Source organism: Embiotoca jacksoni, unplaced genomic scaffold (assembly GCF_022577435.1).
Source record: "Embiotoca jacksoni isolate LCO1_2020_lvr unplaced genomic scaffold, fEmbJac1.0.p SCAF_63, whole genome shotgun sequence".
Taxonomy (NCBI): Eukaryota; Metazoa; Chordata; class Actinopteri; family Embiotocidae; genus Embiotoca; species Embiotoca jacksoni.
Genome location: NW_027185418.1, coordinates 465,587 through 487,613, shown reverse-complemented (window position 1 = coordinate 487,613; position 22,027 = coordinate 465,587). Strand labels below are relative to the sequence as shown.

Here is a 22,027-nt window from a genome sequence, read left to right as displayed (position 1 = left end):
CTACGGTGATCGCTACATGGTCTGAACAAAACTAGGTCCTGGTCGCTCGTTGGTCTCGGTTCATTTTCAAATAACATATAGATGTGGAAAAAAACAAAAACACAATTAAAACTGAAAAAAAGCGGTGATATGCGGGCCCTCGCATGCTGCACGGTGGGGTTCCAGCGGGTCGGGGGCCGCCGGCTCCTCGACGTGCAGCACGCGAAGGTCCGCATATTCCCCCTTGCAGTTTTAATTTTTTTTCTCGATCTCGTTCCTTATTGTTTAGCCTTTTTTTTGTCGACTTTGACATCTTCCAAAACTCATGAAAGTTGGTGCCTGATGCAAGTTTCGTGAGGTTTGGAGCATCGTTTGATCTTAAACATCAACTTCCTGTGTCACGGCGAAACATCAAACTTAGCCGCATCGCCCTGGCTATACTATATACAATATACTATATACTATATACAATAATTACTTTTGGGTCACTTTTTGAACGACATGCCACGGGCACACCAATCAACGAAAACAAATTCTAGTGATAACTTTTAATTCCAAACATGTTTAGAGTGCACAGACTAAATTTCAAGTCGGTCCGACAAAATCTGCAGAAGGAGTTTGTTAAATGTTATTACAACGTGTGAATCGCCAAAAATGCCGACTAAATTCAAAATGGCGGACTTCCCGTTGAGTTGACTTAACGGTGCGTTGGAACTTTTTTGTACATCTCGGTGTGATACACATGTCCACCGAATTTCGTGCAAGTAGGTAAATGTAGCCACCTGTGTAGGGGGCGCTAACGAGCCATTTGGCCACGCCCACTCGCGACTCCACTAAAATACAAAATATTTCGCCAGGAGAGACGCTTGATTAACAATAGGGCTTTCGCAGCATCGGTGCTCGGGCCCTAAATATGTTCGAATTTATTGTTCAGAGGAATTTGGGATATCTCTGCTTTAAAAAATAAATAAATAAATAAATAAAAACATTGAAATGATTAATTGATTTGCAAAGTACTTGGTGAAAGGTGAAATATCACAACCAAAACTGTCTGAACTTCATTTTGCAGTTTTGTAGTGCCTTGTAACGGTAAAGTCTCCTTTTATTTTTGTGTTTATGATATTGTCATCTTTTACACATGTATCTCTAAAAGGATTTGAAGTTGAATAAATAATTCTTGTTTTCTAAAGTACCTTAACTTCTTTTAAAGGAGCTCAACTCTTCATACCGATCGGTTCAGAAGGACAGAAGTCTTTTCCTGCTGATTCTGTCCAAACCAATTTTCATACTAACCTCTTGACGAGCAGCTCCAGCTGTACTTTCCAAGTGTGTGTGTGGCGGCAAACCAAGTGTTTTCTTTTTTTTTTTTTTTTTTGTGTATATCCATATTCAGGAAGATGAAGGTTTTCCCAGGGAATTTCAGCAGAGTCTAGTTCTTCCGATGCTTTTTGTTACCGGTCTGCGTGGAATAACACCAGATGGGAGGAGTGATAAATCTTTCTTCTTCTGTTTCTGTTTCTCTGATCTTTTATGAATTTTCTTTTTTAACTCGTAACTCTTTTTTTTTTTTTTCTTACTTTCTGCAGAGCTTAATCCCAAAGGTAAGTGTTTTTAGTAGAGTTGGATAGAATAGAACAAGTAGAAACACACACCGTCATTATTATAGTATACATATACATGTATATGCTGAATTTTGACAGATACACCCCCATATTCTTACATATTCACATTCCTATACACTCATAGAAATGCGCATATTATCAAAACTATACTTTATGGTTTCCAAACACACACACACACACACACACACACACTGCTGTATATACAGGAAACGACTGCTGCCTACTGTTTATGTTCATGTTATGTGATACTTGGCAAGAGTCTGGACACACATACACACACACACACACACACTTGTACACATACATATTTCCTCACTCTGTGGAAAAATGTAAATATCCATTTATATTCATTTATCCTTTAAAACTCGATGCAGTTTACTCAGAAATACCATCTGTCTCACACACACACACACATCCACACGCACACAAATATATACAGAGGTACATAAAACTCCTTGAGTCTCATATTTTACCACACATCTCTTTTTTACACTCGCAGTAACACACACACACACACACAGGAGTGTTCCTAGTTGTCAAAGCTTGTTTGTTTTAGTCCGTCTGAGTTTATGTGCTTTGATACAGAATAGGATGTCCTGTAATCTATAGTGGGTTTAGAGGCCCTGCAGTAGTGTACACACACACACACACACACACACACTATCGAATAACATCAGTCAGAGTCACTGTATTGATTAAAGGTTTTTATTTAGTATATCGGACAGAACGGTTAAAAAAAAAAATACACTCGCATGAGGCGAACGTTCGCTTCGTTTGGTCTGAACACACCGTCGGATTTTAAGACGCGTGCGTAAACTGAACACATGACGATGTTTAAAGAGTCTTGCACACGCTGCCATGAGTAAGCATCTTATATGCTAGCAAAGGACAATAGGTCTAACTATTGTACGTCCTCATTTCCTGGCACGATGTAGATAAAGGCTAATTCAAATCATAATGTGTACAAGAAAGAGCATCGGTAATTATACACTGTAGTTTTAAAAAAAAGCATGAATGACCAGCATACAAAAGCACATTTTGTAGATGGTGGTCTGTAAAATCAGCGCACTTCCTTTGGATTCGATGCGTCGGTCTGAGCTGCTGATTTCCCGGACAGATCTAGTCGCCTCCATTCGCGATAGCTCTGAAAATGAGGTCCGTCTGTTTGTCTTGTTTTAATTCATTAAATCTTTTGAAAATGTTATAACGATTTCAAGATTGCAGAATTAAGAGATTTAAGATCAAGACCGTTTTATTTTCAAATGCACAAAAAAAAACCAACGTCAATAACACAGCGTAAAGAAATTCTCACTTCGCTTGTCCTCCCTAACCTTAACGAGAAAATGTATATAAATATTTACAAAATCTAAAAAAAACACACAAAAAAACCCACCCTCAAAGAATAAATAGAGACGCTTAAGTCAACACCAAAGCATTATACTTGGTTAAAGGTGTTGATCGCTGTTGCATAGCAGGAATATCAGATTACTGATACGCTGGATGGGGAACCGTGGCCGTCATTCGGCACTCAGAATTCCACACCTGGTCCTCCTTCTCATTTAATGCCCATAAATACTGCGGCATATGATTTATCAAAGACCCGAGCGCGCTGTGGTTGTTTCATTTCGTGGTTTCTTCTGTGGTCCACATACAGAAATGAGCGCGTGTACATTACATGCGGTATATTGCATTCAGTCACACACACACACACACACACACACACACACACACACACATGGGTGACATCACTGCAGCTGTGGTGAGAACCTGATCCTGTACAGTGGTCCTCTGCTCAAATAAACTCTGTGGTCTCTCTCTCTCTCTCTCTCTCTCTCTCTCTCTCTCTCTCTCTCTCTCTCTCTCTCTCTCAACCTCTCCACCTCTCCTCTCTGTCTCTAACATACCACACACACACTCAAACACACTCAAACACACTCAAACACACACACATACACACAGATTACAGCTAATTGGAATCAGTCCTCTGAGACGACAGCACAAAGGATGTACAACAGAAGTGGTTGTCGGTTGTTACTTTAAGTGTGCTTATCAGCTTGACAAAGCCTCATTTCCTTCCATCATCCTTATTGCGAGCGGGCTATCGGGAGGGAGGTCAAGGGTCAGAGGTCACAGCATGTGGTTCAACTATTAAAGATTCAACACAAAAATAAAAAAAAATAAAATAAAAGACATTCTGAAACAGCGGCTTTGCAGAAGACTAAAACTCTCGCAGGACCAGGCAAGTCGATGAATTGAAGAATGTGCAAGACAAACACGGAAACCTCAGTTTACTGTAACTGAGAAATTGTGTTTAGTCACTTACTCAGTCTTTTGCTTCGCTCCCACTGCAGGCCTCCGTTCCCCAATTTCTGAACTGAAACATCTCAAACACCCGCAGTCGGCTGTTTTTTTTTTTTTCTTTTCTTCCCACTCCATTGCAGTGTCGCCTCAGAGGGACCGATTGTCATCCTTTATCGTGGCCGTTTAAAAAAGCAACAACAACAAAAAAAAAAAAACGACCAAACCCGCCACCGTTTGCTGCAGGTCAACAACGTGACATTTATTTATTGCCACGGGAACACGGAGAAGTTCGGAACCGGCGTTTTGAATTCGGGTCCTGTGTGGGTGACGTGAGTCAGAACATGACTTCAGCAGATGCACGCTGCATTTGAGTCATTTGGAAAAAGTAATGATGTGCGTTAATGAAGGCCTGTTTCTGCTCACAATGTCCAGAAAATATAAAAGAATTCATAGATGAGTGGAAAAAAAAAAAAAAAAAAACTTCAACGGCGTCGAAAAAACACAGCCCCCTCATTCATTTCAATGAGACCACCGACGTTGATACTTGTCGGATCAGTTTTGAATGCGTTGCAGCGGTGGCTGAAAGCGTTATATTTTCAGGTTGTGCCGTTTCCTGTTCCTCTGGTACTCCAACCACAAACCACACCATTTGTTTTGCTGTGAAATACACGTCGATATAGTGACATTTAGCCAGAAAATACACGTTAACACCTTTTATTAAATTGCTTCAAAGTCTTCACTTTTACTTTTGGGGTTTTTCTAGTGTCATGTATTTTAGTGCAGTACAAGGAAATTGTTAATTGTTGTAGATTAAAAGTTTCTCTCCTGCAGTGTAAAGATTCACTTTTGCATCAACAAACAAACTCGAATCCAGATTTAGGGACTGTGGGAGTTGAGTTCTCCCTCTAGATTTATTTTCCTCTGCCTTTTGTCTTTTCAGTTTCTGCAAACTTGTGAAACCTGGTCAAATTATTTTAAAATCCCAATGTTGACAAAGTGGGGTTTTTTTTCCACTTCCCTCATTCTTGTTAATACAAATTGAAGCCATCGGTCAATGTTGTTGTTTAAGTTTAGTTCAGCATTTCCTTGACAATTTCCAGTGATCCTTGAGGGGACAACTGTAAAGCCAGTTAGTAATACACAGTAATACGAAGACATTTCGTACGCAAGTTAAAGACAAAATCAGGGATAAATATTTTAGGCGGATGTGGTTTAAGGGATGGGGGTTCAGTTCAGTTGTAAAAACTAGTAGAATTTTGATGTTTAACACATTTCCATGTCTTCCTGTGAGGTTTGTGTCCCATTTGTTACTATAATTAATATATTGAACATAAAACATCTCCCGAGGCGCCTTAATAGTCTCGCTGATGTGATGCTTGGAGAATTATTCTTAAATTTACACGCTCACACACACACACACTCACACTCACACACACACACATACACAATACGCAGTCACCACGCAGGTAAATCTCCGTACTGAGGGTGTAACCTGCTGACGACAGCCGGGGAATGTACGGAGGTGGGGTGGAACAAGACCAGATTTACAACCACACACACAAAGTGGTGACTAGCAAATGGCAAAGCTGAATTTGAGGTGAAGAAGTGTTTCCCCTGGACTTTTTTTTTTAAATTTTTTTTTAAAAATTATTTTAAATCCCTTCCCGATCCTTGCGCCATTCCTCTTACCCTTTTACCTTTCTATTCTAATATCCAATTTTCTCTCATCTTGTCATCTTTATTTTCATCTGTTTTTTTTTCTGTTCTTTCTTTGTCATCTTTTAACTTCCTTATCTCTGTAACTCTGTGCTTATATTTTCTCCTCTATGCTTTCCCTAACCATCGAGTTTTTGTTTTTGTTTTTGTTTCAATGTTAAAGTCCACACAGCAATCTGACCCAACAAACGGGAAACCTCAAAACATCCTCGCTAAGTCAAAGTTTAAAGTCAAAAGGAGCATAAGGAAACGTAATAAAAGAATTCAAGTCCCTGGCAACAATCTGACGTTCACTTTTGACACATCCTGAAATAGCTTTGAAAGATACTGAAAGAACCTATTTCTTCTGAAGAGGAATCCACATCGGCATTTTTATTTTATCTTATTTATTTTTTTGACATTTCTAGACGTGTCTCTCCCACTCCAAGATTACTTCTTAGTGGACCGATAAAAATAACATGACTGAAACCATAAACCTTGCAATTATTCATCTGTATATTCCTCATTAACCCTCAATGAATTTACAGGTAAACTTTTTTTTTTTTTTTTTTTTTTTTTTTTTGTCAGTAGAAAGTAGCAATTTCAGCCACGTAACATTTTATTGACATTTAAGTAGTACTTTTGTGCCACTAATATCTCATTTTTGGTTTATATGTTCAGTTTCAGCATCATTTTCCCACCACAGCTGTTGTGCTGTGCAGGAATCACTTTGACAGAGAGGTCTTTTAAAGGCCCCATACCTGTTTCTGTCTACAGTGTTTATCCATTTACTACATATCATATACACTTTACCATCATCATGATCATTTTCCAAAGCATACCTCTGTTTTTTTTTTTGTTTTTTTTTTTTAAATGTTCCCCTTCCTTTCAGGCAGCGAGTGGTTTCATTCATTTCAGTATGTTATGAAATTCAACTTGGACAGACTTAAAACCTGCTCGAGTCAGGCAATCCATCACAGTGTACATCATGTCTGGCCCGATTACCGTCAAAGCTGCTTTAAAACACGGCGGTGTGGGGCTTGAAAAACGGTCATCTGTAAAATATTTTGGAGTATTTGTGATGTTTAGTAAATGGGCTGAAAAATGTAGAAATACAATCTTCAAATAAAACGAGGGAGGGAAAAAAAAAAAAAAAAAAAAAGGAACAACTTGTATTTGGGAAAAGTAAAAAAGGGTTGATAGTGTGTTTTGGTTTGGGATCTGGATCTGATATTTTCACTGGTTAAATGGTCATCATTTCTTAGCTTCAGCTTTCATGCTGTGTTCGTCTGCTTTGTGAGGAAATTCAACCTCGAAAATTTCTAAGTAAACCGAAAAAAGGAGAAAAACGGATGAAAACCAGACAACAATAAAGTATCTTGACTGCCCTGAAAAGCATTTGGAACAACGTTTGGGCTTCTTATTTTTATATTTAGCAATGTCCCTGGGTATTCTCTTTGACAACGTGTGTACCTAACCCTCTGTGCTGTGTTTGTTGGATGTGATTCGTTGTATAACCGTTCGGCCATGCAGAACGAAGGGTCAGCGAAAAAAATAAAAAATAAAATTAAAAAAAATGAAGCGAGTGAGTCGAGAAAGAAAGCGGACACCGGTCCTTCTTCTTCCTCTTTATAAAACTCCATCCATTTTCTTCCCCTCCTCTCGCCTTTCCTCTGTTTTCTACTGTTTTCTTTGGCTCCGCCTCGTCCCCTTCTTCTCCCTCGGGCCTCGCTTCGCGCGTTCAAACCGAATGAAATTATCCACGTGATCACGTAGTAATTGCTCAGTCCTGAATGAAAAGGTGCACGGTAGTTGCGGGTAATTATTGCTATCTGTAATAACCTGGAACTTTCCATAATTAAACCGCCCCCCCTCCTCCTCCTCCCCCTCCCTCTCCCCCCCCCCCCGGCCCCTCCCCCTCCCACCCCCAAGCTGTCAATCCTCATACAATTTCTCTTTCAGTCTGCCATGCTGGTTTATTTCCACTCGTTTTCTCCCTCTGCCGTCGTCAGCTCGCCTGCCCCTCCTCTGGTTACCTCGCGCCGTCTCTTCCTAACAACTGTTTTCCTCCATCCCTCCTCCTCCCTCGCTCTGTTATTCTAGCTAAGTGTAGATTTCTGCCAAGCTCAGCACTGCTTAGGCTCAGAACATCGTCGTAGTTGGCCTTAACTCGCCTCCTCTCTCTTTTTTTTTTTTCTTCTCCTCTTCCTTCTCAAAATTTCCCCCCTTCGCTTCTCACAAAACTTCCCTTTCGGATCTCCGACCGACACGCCTCCACACTGTGGTGTTGATGTTGAGTCTCTCGGTCTCGTAGCTCTCAGATAGTCGTGTAATCTGAATATCTGCAGTGTCGACTCGACCGCTGTTTGGAGAGGAAAAAAAAGCCTTAGAGGCGACGTGTCGACCTCATTCGAGTCATCGTTGGGGGGGATTTTGCCGGTGACGGGCGCCGCTTAAAGGGGAAGTGGCTCCAACTCCGGTCGTTCTTCAGGAAAAGAGCAAAAGGAAAAAGGAGATCGGCGTGTGGCATAAAACATTACAGAACGAATCAATTATTATTATTAAATATTTGCTTTTGTAGTAGCGATCGTTGCCGTTATGGCACAAGTAGAAGCTATTCCAGTGATTATAATAATAACTCGAGAACCACCACAGGTGCTAGCGCCTACACGGTGATTAAATAAAATGGAAAATATTTTATTTTTTTTATTTTGATGTATTTACTTTTTCCTAGGAGTTCCCAAGGTCCTCCAGTCCAGGTTCAGTCTTCCTCTGGCGTTGGTGTGTGTACCTTCCTCTCCGGCCAAAACCACCAAGTTCAAAATCACCGTGGACACCAACCAGCCGCCCGTTAACCTCGGCTCCGTCTTCCGAGGTAACACGCAGCTCACTCGCATCCAGAGACACGTGCGGACGCCGTTTCTCAGTTCTCCGAGCAATCGAGGCTCTTCATTTCAATCACCGATCCTATAAACGACATTGCTTTATTTGTTTACGATGTTTTTTTTCTGGTGTGTGTGAACAAGGGAAGAATGAGATTTAAAGCAAAAAAAAAAAAAAATTCCGATATTAGTGATAAAACAAATAAAAAAAATTTGCACAGGCCTAATTGCACACGTCTGTTCTGTTCTTCTGAAAAGGACAACCTCACCCAGCCGAGGATTCCTATTGGCTGAGCACCGGTGACGTGAGAGTTGGTGGAAAGCTAGCCAATGAAACAAGAGGCATTTGTAACTGTGTCATTGTGTGTACATTTCTATGAATAATCAACAGTGATATATCTCCGCGTGGTTTTTTTTAATATTCATACCAGTCTGTTTATGCTTGTTTATTTATTTATGATTTTGTGTGTGTGGCTGCGTGTTTGAGCTCTGGGAACTTCTCCTCGGTTTTCCCAGTTATCTGACGATCAGCCACAGTCAGCAACTCTGACGTCTAAACACACGGCGTTCGTACTGATTGTGTCCTTTTTTTTTTTTTTTGCGTGTGATGAGGGATTTATATTGTGTGTCTTTGTGAGCGGGGTGCGACTGGAGCTCGTTCACCTTTGCTGGCGTCCTGCATCGTGATAGGCCGTCCTATCTGTCTCATCGCGCTGCTGTGTGTCTGTCGGCCTCTTCTCTGCAGAGTTTTCAGCGAAATCAGAAGATAAGGATGGGAGTACTTTGGCTTTCCAGTTTCTGTCAGGAGCCAAGGTTACCGTGCTGACCTCAAAGACCTCCCGTGAGTCTGACAACAGCACTACATAATAAACAGGATTTCCATAAGACACTGGTTTGCCTCCATCAAGGCTGGTTTAAATATTAAAATCAGCCTCGGGTCTGTGATACAATCCTGTTTCAAGGGATTATAATTTCCAAGCCATATCTACACCTGCTGATATCTTGAGATTCCTCTTAATGACTTTTAATAAGTGCTGATGCTTTGTCGACGCCCGTCAGTGTTTTTGGATCGCTTTGATTCCTTTCTGTAATTGCCTGAACTCTTTTAATTATCTTTGGATAACTTGTCTTGAGCCCTTCGTAATGTCTTAACAATAAGCAACCTCTAACCAGTAAAGAAACATCTTCTCGTTGTGATCATCATTAATCATTTCCTCGACGGTGTAAAAATATGCAGCACCGACACCTTTTAACATCTTATAATGTGGCCTCTTGATATCACCGTTAAAAGCTTGACTGAAGACTTTTCTATACTCTTTTTGATAACTTTTTATTCCTCTCACCACTTCCAGTGTTTCCCCTCCTATTATCTGAAAGAAACAAAATACGAACGTACTCATAGAACAGCAGTTACGTCCAGTAACTACTATTTATTTTCACTCGGTTACTTTGCACCCGTTTCATTTTTTTAACTGAGAGTCGCTCGTGCATTTTTCTGCCACTGAAAGTTGCACCAATTTGTCTGTTTCTCTTTTCTATTTCCTTACATTCATACAATGCGGTCATTATTATTCTAAAACAATTTTTTTGAACCCAACTCATCCTTTTCAGCATTTATCAATAGTCCTAATTGCCAACGTAGCATCACCAGCCTCCGTTAAACGTGGCCGCCTCGTTCTTTGTTTCCCAGAGCGTTACCGTATTCAGAGCGACAGTTTCGAGGACATGTGGTTGGTGGTGAAGGAGCTGGTTAAGAGGTTCGACCAGCATTTCTCCAAACTGGGAGTCAAGGACTTCAAGAAAACCTTTAGCGGACCGCTCCCGCTGCAGGAGTACTTCCTGTCCGTAGACCACCACTTCCAGGTACAAACGCACAACACCTTCGATGTTACAAATTGCACAAATTGTGTGGTCTGTCCAGATGGCAGACATGTCTGTCAATCCACCGGTGTCACGTGAAACACGTCTGAAATATCTGCTCTTTTACATCTTTTTTGACCGTTAAAAAGTGAAACTGGCATTAACAGTAGTAACATTTCTCTCTCTCTCTCTCTCTGTGTGTGTGTGCGTGTGCGCGTGCGCGTCAGCTGCGTGTCGGTGCGCAGCAATATCAGGACCTCCTGTCGGAGCGAGCGGTCCAGTTCAGAGCCATCCAGCGCCGTCTGCTGACTCGGTTCAAAGACAAAACCCCGGCACCCCTGCAGAACCTGGACACGCTGCTGGACGCCACTTACAGCCAGGTGAGACTCGGGTTGATCTCTCAGACGCAACCTCCGCGTGGACTCAGGGAGTAGAAAGGCATCATCGACAGGAGCCAGTTCAGGTCAGGCCCCGAGCCAGATGAGAAAGATGCGGGACGGCAGATGTTCCATCGGGCCTGATAACGCTTTAAAAACTCCCAGGAGATGGAGGGAAAAGAAACACTCATGTGCTCTCATGTCTGTTGAAAGTTATGTGACTTTTTGTGCGTGTGTGTACGTGCGTGTGTGTGTGTCCAACAGGGTGTGATCTCACAGCTAATCGCCTAAACACAGGAAGTCCATAAATCATCAGAATACAACCCTCACGCTGTAAATCTGCGCTAACACGTCATCACTGCGTGTCCGTGTGTGCGCTCGTACGTCTATATTTGCGAGGACCAATTAGAGCTTCAGATTCTGCGAGTGGGAAACATTTGCGGAAGGTGTGGACATTTTGGCGAGTCCTCACGTTGTGACACCTTGAAAGGGCTGTTCGAAGCTTGGAGTTTGGGGGGGGGGGGGGGGGGGAGGTTGGGTCAGGGGGTTAGGCGTATGCTCGTGATTGTTAAGGTCAGTGGTGGTGGTGGGGGGGGGGGGGAGGGGGGGGGGGCTCTATGAGTTGTCCTCAAAATGATAGAAAAACACGCGGCGTAGCTCGGGTCCGCCCGACAGCTGATTTTAATACAAAGCAGCCGTTAAGCTCTTGTCCTGCTCTTTGTTTAACTTTGACGTATGGGAGGGTGGAACTGTATTAGTGTCACTGGGATATTGTGTGTGTGAAAAGTGATGGTTGCTTGCCCCCGCTGTTTACTCAAGAGGCCGACTTGGCGGCCATCGCTTCCACCGTCCATTAGCTTCTCGTTAGCGTCGCGAAGGCCCCGGCTGACATCATCGCTTCGTTAGCTGTCAGTGCGTCACCGTTTTGGATCGGAGACGCTCTCCCCGTCCGGCGGCCGCGGGCCGACAATGCAACCGTTCGATGCAAATTCAACGTGCGCGGGCTCGGAGACTTTTGCTGGAGCCCGACGAGATGGGAATTAATGAGCTCGCTGTAGTTCTTAATGCCGCTCTAACCCAAATAAACAGAGCTCACCTCGGGGTTGGCTCGGTTCTCGCCAGGATAAGCAGTCGAGGAGCCCGATCTAAACACGTCTGCCCTTAATGTTAATACGCTCGCTCTGTTTAATGTCTCCCGCCTTCCACGGTTCCGTCAGCAACACATACCAGCAATGTTTTGTTTTGTTTTTTAGACATGATGAAAGGAGATAATAAATTTTTTTTTAAAAACGACCAATCAAGCAGGAGTTTCGATAGATTTCAAAGAGCAGCGTGTTGATTCGGTTGCGCTAGTCGCCGTCGAGGTTGCAGTTTGCGACCGAATATATAACCGTCACCTCACCTCAGAGAATCCACGGTGGCGGCAAAAAAAAGAAACGGGGCGAGGCTTTGTCCGCTCTGGAAACATGGCGGTGGCCCGAAATTTTCTTTCACAACAGTTTCTCGCCGGAAAATCGACGACTCAGCAATTAGTGTCGTGCTGGCGGGACAGAGAAGACCTTAATTTCTGGTCGGTAGTTCGGTGGTTTTAAAAAGTTGCGACGTCGACCAGAAGTCGATTTCAAATCACGTCCGCCTGTTGATGTTCGCTTCTCGCAGTTTCGGTCAGCCCTTTGTTTTTCGCTGTACCTGTAGGTTTTACACAAGAGTATACACTCTTAAACTTTACCGTTGTTATTTTTTACAGAGAGTTTAATCCAGGAGTGCTGATTTAAAAACGACACCTCGTCGTATACTCGGGGCCGGGAGGTGCGGACAACATTTAAATCGGTAATTCTGGATGTAATGACTTAAGTGGTTGAAGGAAATAATAGAATTGATGGAAAAGTCTGCTGAGTTCAATACGTAAATGACACCGCTTTACTGCAGCGGTCTCCAACCTGTAGCTCGCCAACTAACAGTAGCAGCAAATTGCGGTGGGTTTAAACGATATGCAAGTGTTTCCCAACACACTGACTCAGTCGGGCCGGGTCGTTCAGGTGTATCGACAACCGCCATTTCAGCATTTTTCAGCAATGCACACGCCGTTGAATATAAACTGCTGTGATACAAAAATGTGCTCGAAGAAGTCTTCAGCTGCTTTGGGTCGGAGCTCAGCTGTGTAGAATAAATGTTCACTAAACACGAGTAGCTCTCGGACACTTTCATTTTATCAAAGTAGCTCCAAGAGGATAAAAAAATTTAAAAAAGACAATGAAGACGCCCGCTTTCCTGTCATACGCTTTACCATATCACGATAATACAACATCCAAAATCAAAGACGATACCTCGTCTCATATTCATAAATTGCTCAGCTTTACCATTAATATTGGTTTGAGTGTCTCACTATGATGTGATCATATCACGTGTATTCAAAGGTTTACCACAAGTCTCTGTACAATCATTTGTGTATATATATATATATTTGTATATATATATATGACTATAAAACTTGACGTGACCTTATAACTCACGCCGCTGACGTCCAGTCGGCAGTTTGAACCGCCCGTCAAACCCGCCATCGTCTCCCGTTTGAAGATCTTCCTCCTCCGGCTAATGCTTTCTGCTGTCACTTCTGTCCATCACCCTTTCTTTACTCTCTCTCTCTCTCTCCCTCCCTCGTCTCCCTCGGCTTCCCGCCATCCAGCGGCTCGCATGCGGGAAGTTTCCGACACACTATACACTCTGTAATGTATACACACCCGCCATAATGGAGGCTATCGACGGCCGGTCGGAAGAGTGATGAATGCGTCAAATTAATAATTCATGTCAGTATTAAGAGTCATGCTGGGGAGAGGGGGGAGGGGCCAGCTCAGCAGTTTGGCTTCTGTAACATCACGCATTTGTTTTTGTTTTTTTTGTGTGGATGCATCCCGTCATCATTTTTATTAGAAGATGTGGACGGGGAAGTGGGACAACCTAAAATCAACTCTGCTATTCATTTGGTTTCGATTTCTATTTTTAGTTTTCGGGTTTCCTTCAAATAGCTCTTTCTAATCTTCTGTTAGTTCGTGCTGATCCGCAAGCAGATTCATCTTCATTTATGTTTCGAGGGCGCTCCGCTCCGAACTTTTTGGACGACTGTTTCTGCTGTTTTTTCGCACCGTGACGTCGAATCAGTTTTTAACCCGCAAAGCTCCGGAGACCGGCGGCGACGTGTTCTACTTCTCCTCACGTCGTTAGACGGCGGCTGGCGGACAGCTTTTAGGCGCGTTACCGCCTCCTTCTGGCGGGAGTCACGCATTACAACCCGGCGCCGGTAAAAAAAAAAACAGGGGAAAAACGGGAGAACAATTGTCGCATACACTCATAGATTTTTTTTTTTAAATGATTATTTATATATAATAACGACTATTAGAATATTCAGAAATCATGTCCCATCGCCATCCCTTTTTAAAAAAAAAATGTAAGTCCCCCTTTTTAGCTTCCCGTTCTACTAGCTGTACGTCGACACCTTGCTCCGGGGCACTTCGGTGGGCCTAGAGGTAGGAGTGTCGGCACCGGGCACGTCACTCGATCAATCAAAATCTGCCACCAGCTGAAACCTTGTTGGACTTTTACTTTAGGGAGCAGAACATTTTGTGTAGGTTTACCACCACGAGGCTCCGCGGCTCCGTTCCTGCGGCTCCACTGTTGTTAGAACGATAAAGGAATGTGTGGCCAATCGGGAATGCTGGCGGGCCGGGCAACCTCCTTTCATTTCGGCTCGGAGGAATGTCTGCCGGGTACATTTCCTGCATCAATCTCGGGTGATGGCGGGGGATTTCCCCCCTCGTTAGCGGTGTTGTGTGTCTCCGCATGCGGCGGCCCGGGCCGGCCATCGGCGGCGAGCCGTCGGAGATAAGAGGCGCGGGCTCCCATGCGAGAACGCTCTCGCGGTCGGCTTTGCGTTTATGCGGCGCGGGATAACATTTCCATTGTTTCGCGCTGCCGTTACGGGCCCTATGCTTTATTCATGAATGCCTGAGAGCTAGCGGGCCACGTCCGACTTTATATGCAAAGAAACTTTTTTCATCTGCACGACTACGGTGGCCGGAATCCAAAATACACCCCCGGAGCTCGAAGCAGCCGAAGATGATTGATGAGTTTCAGAATAGGGTGAGACCCGTGAATGATTGTCCGTTGTGTGTCAGAGCGGCCGGTGGAGAAGACAAACCGGCCGTGGACAGAATCCACCGGTTCGGTGGGCTCGGAGGTCATTTGCAGCTCCGTGAGTGCGTCTGTCTTCTGTCCCGGTTGGATGTGTGTTTTTCTCCTCCACCCCCTACCCCCCCCCCCCCCTCCACCCACCCGTCACTCCTTAAAAAGTCATCAGTCATCACGGCCCCTATATTTTACTCTCTCCCCTCTAACTGGTGTTTGATTCATCTCTGTCTTGCCAGAGGTTGAGCGTGGCATTTGCGCTTCTCGCTCTAACTTAAAACGCTAACCTCTGAAAATGTTGGACGGCGAACACGGGATTGTCACTCAAAGACACAAAAAAACCCCCAGAAAAGTCCTTCAAAGAGTTTGTGGAAATGAATGAAGAAAAAAAGGCCAAAAGGGGGCCACAAAAAAAAAAAAAAAAAAAAAAAAAAAAAGGTTTCAGTCTCCATAAATATTTTCCTCGGCGCCGTTTCCTCTGGAGGTGAAACGTCCGTCGTTTGTTAGTATTAGCATTAGCGCCGGGCTAGCAAGCGCTGCCGTCTGGGAGGTGGTGGCGGTGGGGTGAGGGGTGGCGGGGGGTGGGGGGTGAGGGGTTTCGGGAGCCAGGCTGAGTCTCCCTGTAATTACGAGTTCAAACGCTGGAAGAGGGCGGCCCGCTGACTGACGGGAGGTGACTGACAGGCCGTCCAGGGGCCTCGCGGGGCCCCTAATGAAGGCTTCTGGTAGACAGCGGCTTGATTTATCTGGCCCCAAATGGAGCTCTAAACATGGCTAAACACAGATCCCACTGTGGAGAGCAGGACCACCGCCATTAACGGCCGGGCCTCTCACGCCCCTGTGTGTGTGCATCCAGGAGTACATGAGGGAAGTGTGCATTTGGAAGCAAGGGTATACTGTGATGTGCATTTTTGTGTTTTCCTATTCAGGAGTCGTGTGTGTTCGTGCGCGTAATCGCATTTGAGCGTTTAGCATTCGGCGGATGATGTCAACGCGTTTCCCGTCCTCGTATTCGAACGTGCGCTGGCGATGTATCGACGGAGTCCTACGAGTATTGGAAGGAATCCAAATGGATGCAAGACAAAACGTCGAAATGAACAATGGGTGCAAGGACACCTGTTTCAAGGACGGTGCAAACGGATCCGAAGGTTCAGACCCGATTCAGAACGCGGTAAGAGAAGCAAAGAGGCCCAAATAGAGACTCAAGCAGCCAAAGTAAAACAAACAACAACAATAACAACAAAAAAACATCCATACGTGCAGTCAGGTTGCCTCCTATGAGCCCCCTATTCTCTATGAGCTCCAACAGATATATATACATATATATATATTCATATATATAATTTGGACCTATTCTCGGTGGTTCTCGGTTGCCACGGGAACCAAGAGGGAGCCGTGTCTTCCTGTGTCAAGCAAATGGGTCTCGTTTTATTTGTTCTCGGATCTCACGTTTCTGTTTATAATTTTTGCTCAAATTTAAGACTGCTTTGTGTAAATAGAAAAATACGTTCATGTTTTATTTCATGGAACAATTTTGTAAATTAGCATTTAAATACCTTCAAGTGAAATGGGAGTCATATTTTTTTGGCGCTGGTGTCCTAAACATACGCAGCTCTAACAGACACGCACGGAGGTGCTCCGATGGTTTAGTGCGCACTTGATCTGTGTGTTTGTAACAGCAAGTACTCTCGTCTCAGCTGACTGTCGGTGCGTTAACACATTAACGAGTGTGTGTTCAAGAAGAGGGGTTAGAGTGTGTGTGTGTTTGTGTGTGTGTGTGTGTGTGTGTGTGTGTGTGTGTGTGTGTGTGTGTTTATCCGGCATGAATGGCAGCCTCTTAGGTGCCTTGTGTGTTTGAAAATCAGATTAAAGGACCGATGGGAGCCGAGAAACTTCCTCTCTCTCCCCCTCTCGCTCGGTGTGTCTCTCCCCTCTCAATCATTTTATGACTTCCCCCAAGAGACGTTTCACCCCAAGAACACACATTTACACCCATCAGTGCTTTCTCTCTCTCTCTCTCTCTCTCTCTCTCTCTCTCTCTCTCTCTCTCTCTCTCCCTCTCTCTCTCTCTCTCTCCCCCCCCCATCACACACACTGAGAGCCTTCTCGAGGCTGAATGAAGCTCAGAGGAGCGCTGGTGGTCTGGTTTGTTTTACTTCGGAGGCTCTGTTTATGTGACTGTCTGTCTTATCAATGAATGGCTGTCTTTCATTCAGCTGACTGACACTCGATGTTCTGTGTACGCCACCGTGTGTGTGTGTGTGTGTGTGTGTGTGTGTGTGTGTGTGTGTGTGTGTGTGTGTGTGTGTGTGTGTCTGTCTGATGGGGGTCAGCTGTCTCCTGGGTGCTCGATTTTGCCGTTTTACCTCCGAATGAGGAGCAAACTATACTTACCCCCCCCCCCCCCCCCCCCCCCACACACACACACACAGTGCATTAAGATTCACAGAGCCTTATAGCCATTATTTTGATTCGTATTATGTCTTTCTAAATCGACAGTGTCATGTGTCAGCTGTTCACTTCGACCTCTTGTGAATTGTCCACAAATATGAGCATCCAAAAATGTTATTCATTGTTGCTTTTTAAAAAAAAACGACCTACATGACATTATATGAGACGCATTTTAATGCATTTTACTTTCCACCGTTGAACAATGATTTAAATGTGTAATCTTAAAGGCATCACATGGAGAGACAAACTTAGTTTTAGATAGATCTTCTGTTCCAAGTAGCATTAGGTCATGAAAAAAAAGAAGTTGTTTTTTTAAATTGGTATGCTTCAGATTTTGATTTTGTAAAGCGTTGTAATATCAGCAGGATCAGATAAATGTTTGTGATGTCGCTTCGCTTCCCAGCCCAAACCAACACTGGGATCGGGTTTGGTCCAAGTCTGGCTCTAATTTCTCTTAATTCCCTCAGGCTTGATCAGCTCGAGTTTCATTTTATTTATCTTCCCCAGATTTTAATCAGGTTCAGGCTCATTAAGTGCTGCAGCGGGCTGCGAGTGGGATAACACACAATCCATTTCGGTTCCGTCAGGCCACATTTTTTGGACCCAACTTATGCCATAAGTATGGGGGAAGAAAAAAAAAAAAAACATGGCGGGAAGGAAGAGGATGAAGCATCTGTGCTGTTCTTTATCAGACAGGCATAGATGACCTGCCAGAGGATTTCCTCATAGATGTGGTGGAGCGGGAGGAGACTTTATTATTAACATATGGATGTGGTTGGGGTTGGGAAGGGTGAGAGGCTGTCAGGGAGAAGGATCAGAGGGGGAAATTCAGAGAAAGATAGAAAAGATAGAGATGAAAAGAAAAAGACAAGAAAGACAGAATTGCAAAAAAAAAAGGAAAAAAAAAAAAGAGAGAATGGTGCATATACCAAATGTGAAGACATGGAAAAGCAGAAAGAGGTGGAAGGAGGATGTTGAAAGAGACAGCACGGTACTGAATGAAATATAAAGACATATAGAGATGGAAATAAAGATTAGTACGAAAACAGAAAAGGGAAAAAAATGATATGCAAAGATAGGAGAGGGATTAATACACAATGCATCTCTATTTGAAGTTTGTTTTGAATGCAGTGCTGATGGTGATGCAAAGCAATTCACTCGTACACTATTCAAAGATGGAAATGAAACAGGAAATATAAATGATCCAGACAGAACGAGTCATGAAATGTACATAAAGCAACAGAGATAGAAGTCACATAAAAAAAATAAAATGAGGCAGATGGAGGAAGAGAGAGTCGTAAACGATGTCCTCCTCCCTCCTTCCCTTCGGTCTCCGTCCTCTGATCCAGCAGTTGAAAGAGTCAAAGAACAAATCTCACTTTTATTGTCTGGTGGTTCTTACCATCCATCTGCTTTCATCTGTCTGCTGTCTGTCCTGCAAATGACACGAGTGATCCGATCTTTCCATCACGCCACAGAGGAAGTCGACGGAGTCTGAAGAAAGAGAACGTCAGAGTTTAAATGAGAAAGAACAAAGGAAATATGAATTAATTATGAAGATCAAAGCCTTGTGACCAAAATTGTTAAAGAAAAGAGGAAACGCAAGATTGACATTTTAAGACAAAGCAAGAAAGAGAATTATTCGAAATTTGCCAAAGCTGGAAACGTAGGAAGAAAACAATTAAAAGCCACATTGTGAGGACGAATAACTCGTGAAAAACGCAGCACAGAGTGTGAATGAAATAAATGTTAATAAACTCTACAAAAGCAGAAAATGCTCAAGAGTAAGAAAAAAGTTACACGGGGATGATTCAAAACAGTGACCCCGTGTCAGCAAAGTTAATTTAAAGAACATCAAATTTAAATATTCTGTGCAGATATTAATCGGGTCTGATCCTCCTGTCCTCCTATTATTAGTTTTCTTTCTAAAATATTCAAACCGAAGTTTCGACCAGTAAAGAAAAGATTTCCCACCATGCTTACCACATCATTTCTCATTGTGTCCCGCTGCTGAGCACCAAGCAGAGATTTAATAAGTCATCCATGTTGGAAAACTGTCACGCTGGGAGGAGATTAGAGAAGCAGAGATTATAGACTGGAGGCTTTAATTAAACAGTCTTGATAGTTCAGTGCCAACCGCTCCGCTCTGATTTCACACTCTGTTGTTTAGTGGACACTGACCCGGGAAACCCAACGGTCCCGACCATCACCGTTAACCATGCTGGTAAAGACCGCCCGCCGCCTGGTGTCAAAGGTCAACTCCAACCCTGTGTCGCGGTTTCAAAACTCCCCGCCGCGTTTTTTTTTTTTTTCTTTTTTTTTTTGGGCACGGACGTTTTGACTGTAGCGTACAAAACCGCAGCAGTTGTGCTGTTTACATTCTGCTTTGGTCGTGGGAAGCTTTTGTTTGGCCGTATAGTAAATGAAATCAACTTTGCAGCTCGCGGGACAATATGTGGAGTTTCATGCAGTCGACCACAAGCTGTAAACGCGTACGCTTCCGGTGACGTCGCGAGTCAAAGCCACCGCGGCGAAGTGGTGATTGAAAACGTCCATTTGTGTTCTGCGCTCTGCGGCGGCGGCAGCGATTATTGTGCTTAAATAGGGGGAGGTAATTCGTTAAATGAGGCGTTTACAGTGTAAAGAATTTGAGATCATCAACAAAAAAAAGTTACAATATTATAAGGTAAGAACATAGAAGAATGAAGAAAAGTAAAGTTATGGGTAAAGTTATGTCCCCACTGCTGGAAAAAAAAAAGTGAGCATGTAAAGTAATGTAAAATAAACACGATGTCAAATGTTCATTGAAGGTAGAACGTAGAAGGAAAAGCCTGGAAACTGGCAAGAGAACCAAGAGACGAAGCGAAGAGGATCAGTTCAAGAAAGGGTTCATTTAAATACGGGAAGATGCAAGAATAATATATAAATAGAATTTCAAATTTTCAAAACCAATAAAAGGTGAAGTCGGTATTCAAGTCAAAGTTAAATCAAAGTGATACGGAAATAAAAAAAAAAAAAAAAACTGGTGTAAAGTTTGGAGTAAACATACATACATACAAAACGAAAACGAAGCTCTGCTAAAGTGGCCACAGGAGCTCCAACATGCAGGAGATATAAAGGTGAGGGGAGGACATGCAAGCGGACCAAAATAGAGTCGGTTACTCAGCCGCGTTTAAAACCCACCGAAGCCAAAACACATCGCGTTAACCTTCTCGGACAGATCGTGTTGTGTTTCAATTTCCGATTCCAGGCCTGCAAAATCGGCAAAACCTCCGTCCGCGGGCCACGTAGAGAAAGCAGCGCTCGCATAATGAGATTACACGCTGCTCCGACGTCCACGCTCGGCCCACATGACGGGGGAAATTTGCCGCATCGCGTCTGATTTTTGGACGAGCGAATTCCCGTTCGTTAAGGGAACGCCGTCGCAACAATGGTCCTTTGTGTGCGTGTGCGTGCGCGCGTGCGCGCGTCTTTCGGTTATTTAATTAGCCGTGAATAACGGCGGCGTACGGAGCACGTCATGTGGCCCGCGGTGTACGGAAGCCGCGCGCGCGGACGGGAACGCGTCGGCAGTCTTGTCGAGCGGCAATACGGCGGAACGATATACGCGGATCTGCGGTCGGAGCTGTGGCGAATGGATTTTTGAACGCAGGCCGGGAAACGCTCCCGTTCACGTCTTTGTTTCAAGGAGCGGATACGGCGAAACGTATTGACCGGTCAGGTCGGACGCGTCGGTCATTTGGGGGGGGGGGGAGCCATTTGACGCCAAGCGGGTTTTTAGGTTTGAATTTAGTTTGTTAGACGCTTTTGTTTCCTACTTTTTGTCATCTACATATCGTTTTTTTTTTTTTTTTTTCTTCTTTTTTTAAATACTTAAATGTTATAAACGGGTGCCCTTTTTCATCAATAAACAACGCTCGAAAAGAAAACCACGTCACGGCAAATGTTTTTAAAAGTGCTCAATTATTGGCCCACTGTACTTGCTGCAGATGACCTAAAAAGCTGGATGAGCAAAACACTGTAAAAACACACTGTACACTGTAAAAAAATGGACGCAAGCTTTGGGACGACACCACGTAGGTTTCCTGCAAAGCGTTTTTTTTGTTTTGTTTGTTTTTTAAGCTCAGTTCCGGTTGTGTAAAGTCTTTGTAGTCGTGTAAAGTGTCGACGACGTATGTGCGTCTTCATTATATGACAAAATGGCAAAGTGGCAACGGTCCCACTCCCTGGTCAGTAAAACAGTGCTTTGAGGGATGTTATTTTTATTTTTTTTTATTTTGTGTGTGTCTTTCTTCCTCTGTGTAGAATGATGCCGCGAAAAAAAAAATTCAAAAAGATGTTTCGACCGACAAGACGGGGTGAGATGAAGTTTGTGGCTCCTTAATCGATTTGAATCGTTGACTTTTAAGGTGACGGTGGCAACAAATAGAAGAAACGTCCGTGCGTTGAAATTCTTGATGGCATCGAAATGTGTGTGTGTTTGTTTGTTTGTTTGTGTGTGTGTGTGTGTGTTTGTGACCCTACATGACTCTCCAAAAGTTCACTTTCCCCAAAGTCAGCATGTCTGTCTCTGCATGTTGTGTGTGTATGTGCGTTTGTTTCTTTTTTCGCCTCACAAACAATGGCTGATTTATAAGATTACACATATTTACTCTGTAATCAGTGTGTGTGTGTGTGT

The 22,027-nt window shown here is 43.6% G+C and overlaps 1 protein-coding gene across 2 annotated transcripts in view; it reads left to right on the top strand.

Moving 5' to 3' along the window:
- Positions 1-22,027, top strand: part of bbs9 (Bardet-Biedl syndrome 9) — a 164,277-nt gene that overhangs the window by 47,757 nt on the left and 94,493 nt on the right. For both annotated transcript variants that reach the window (XM_069174989.1, XM_069174987.1), the window contains 5 exons: positions 1,566-1,580; positions 8,332-8,472; positions 9,225-9,320; positions 10,170-10,342; positions 10,567-10,719. In XM_069174989.1, coding sequence (XP_069031090.1) covers positions 1,566-1,580; positions 8,332-8,472; positions 9,225-9,320; positions 10,170-10,342; positions 10,567-10,719 — 578 coding nt within the window. The remainder of the gene's footprint in view (positions 1-1,565; positions 1,581-8,331; positions 8,473-9,224; positions 9,321-10,169; positions 10,343-10,566; positions 10,720-22,027) is intronic.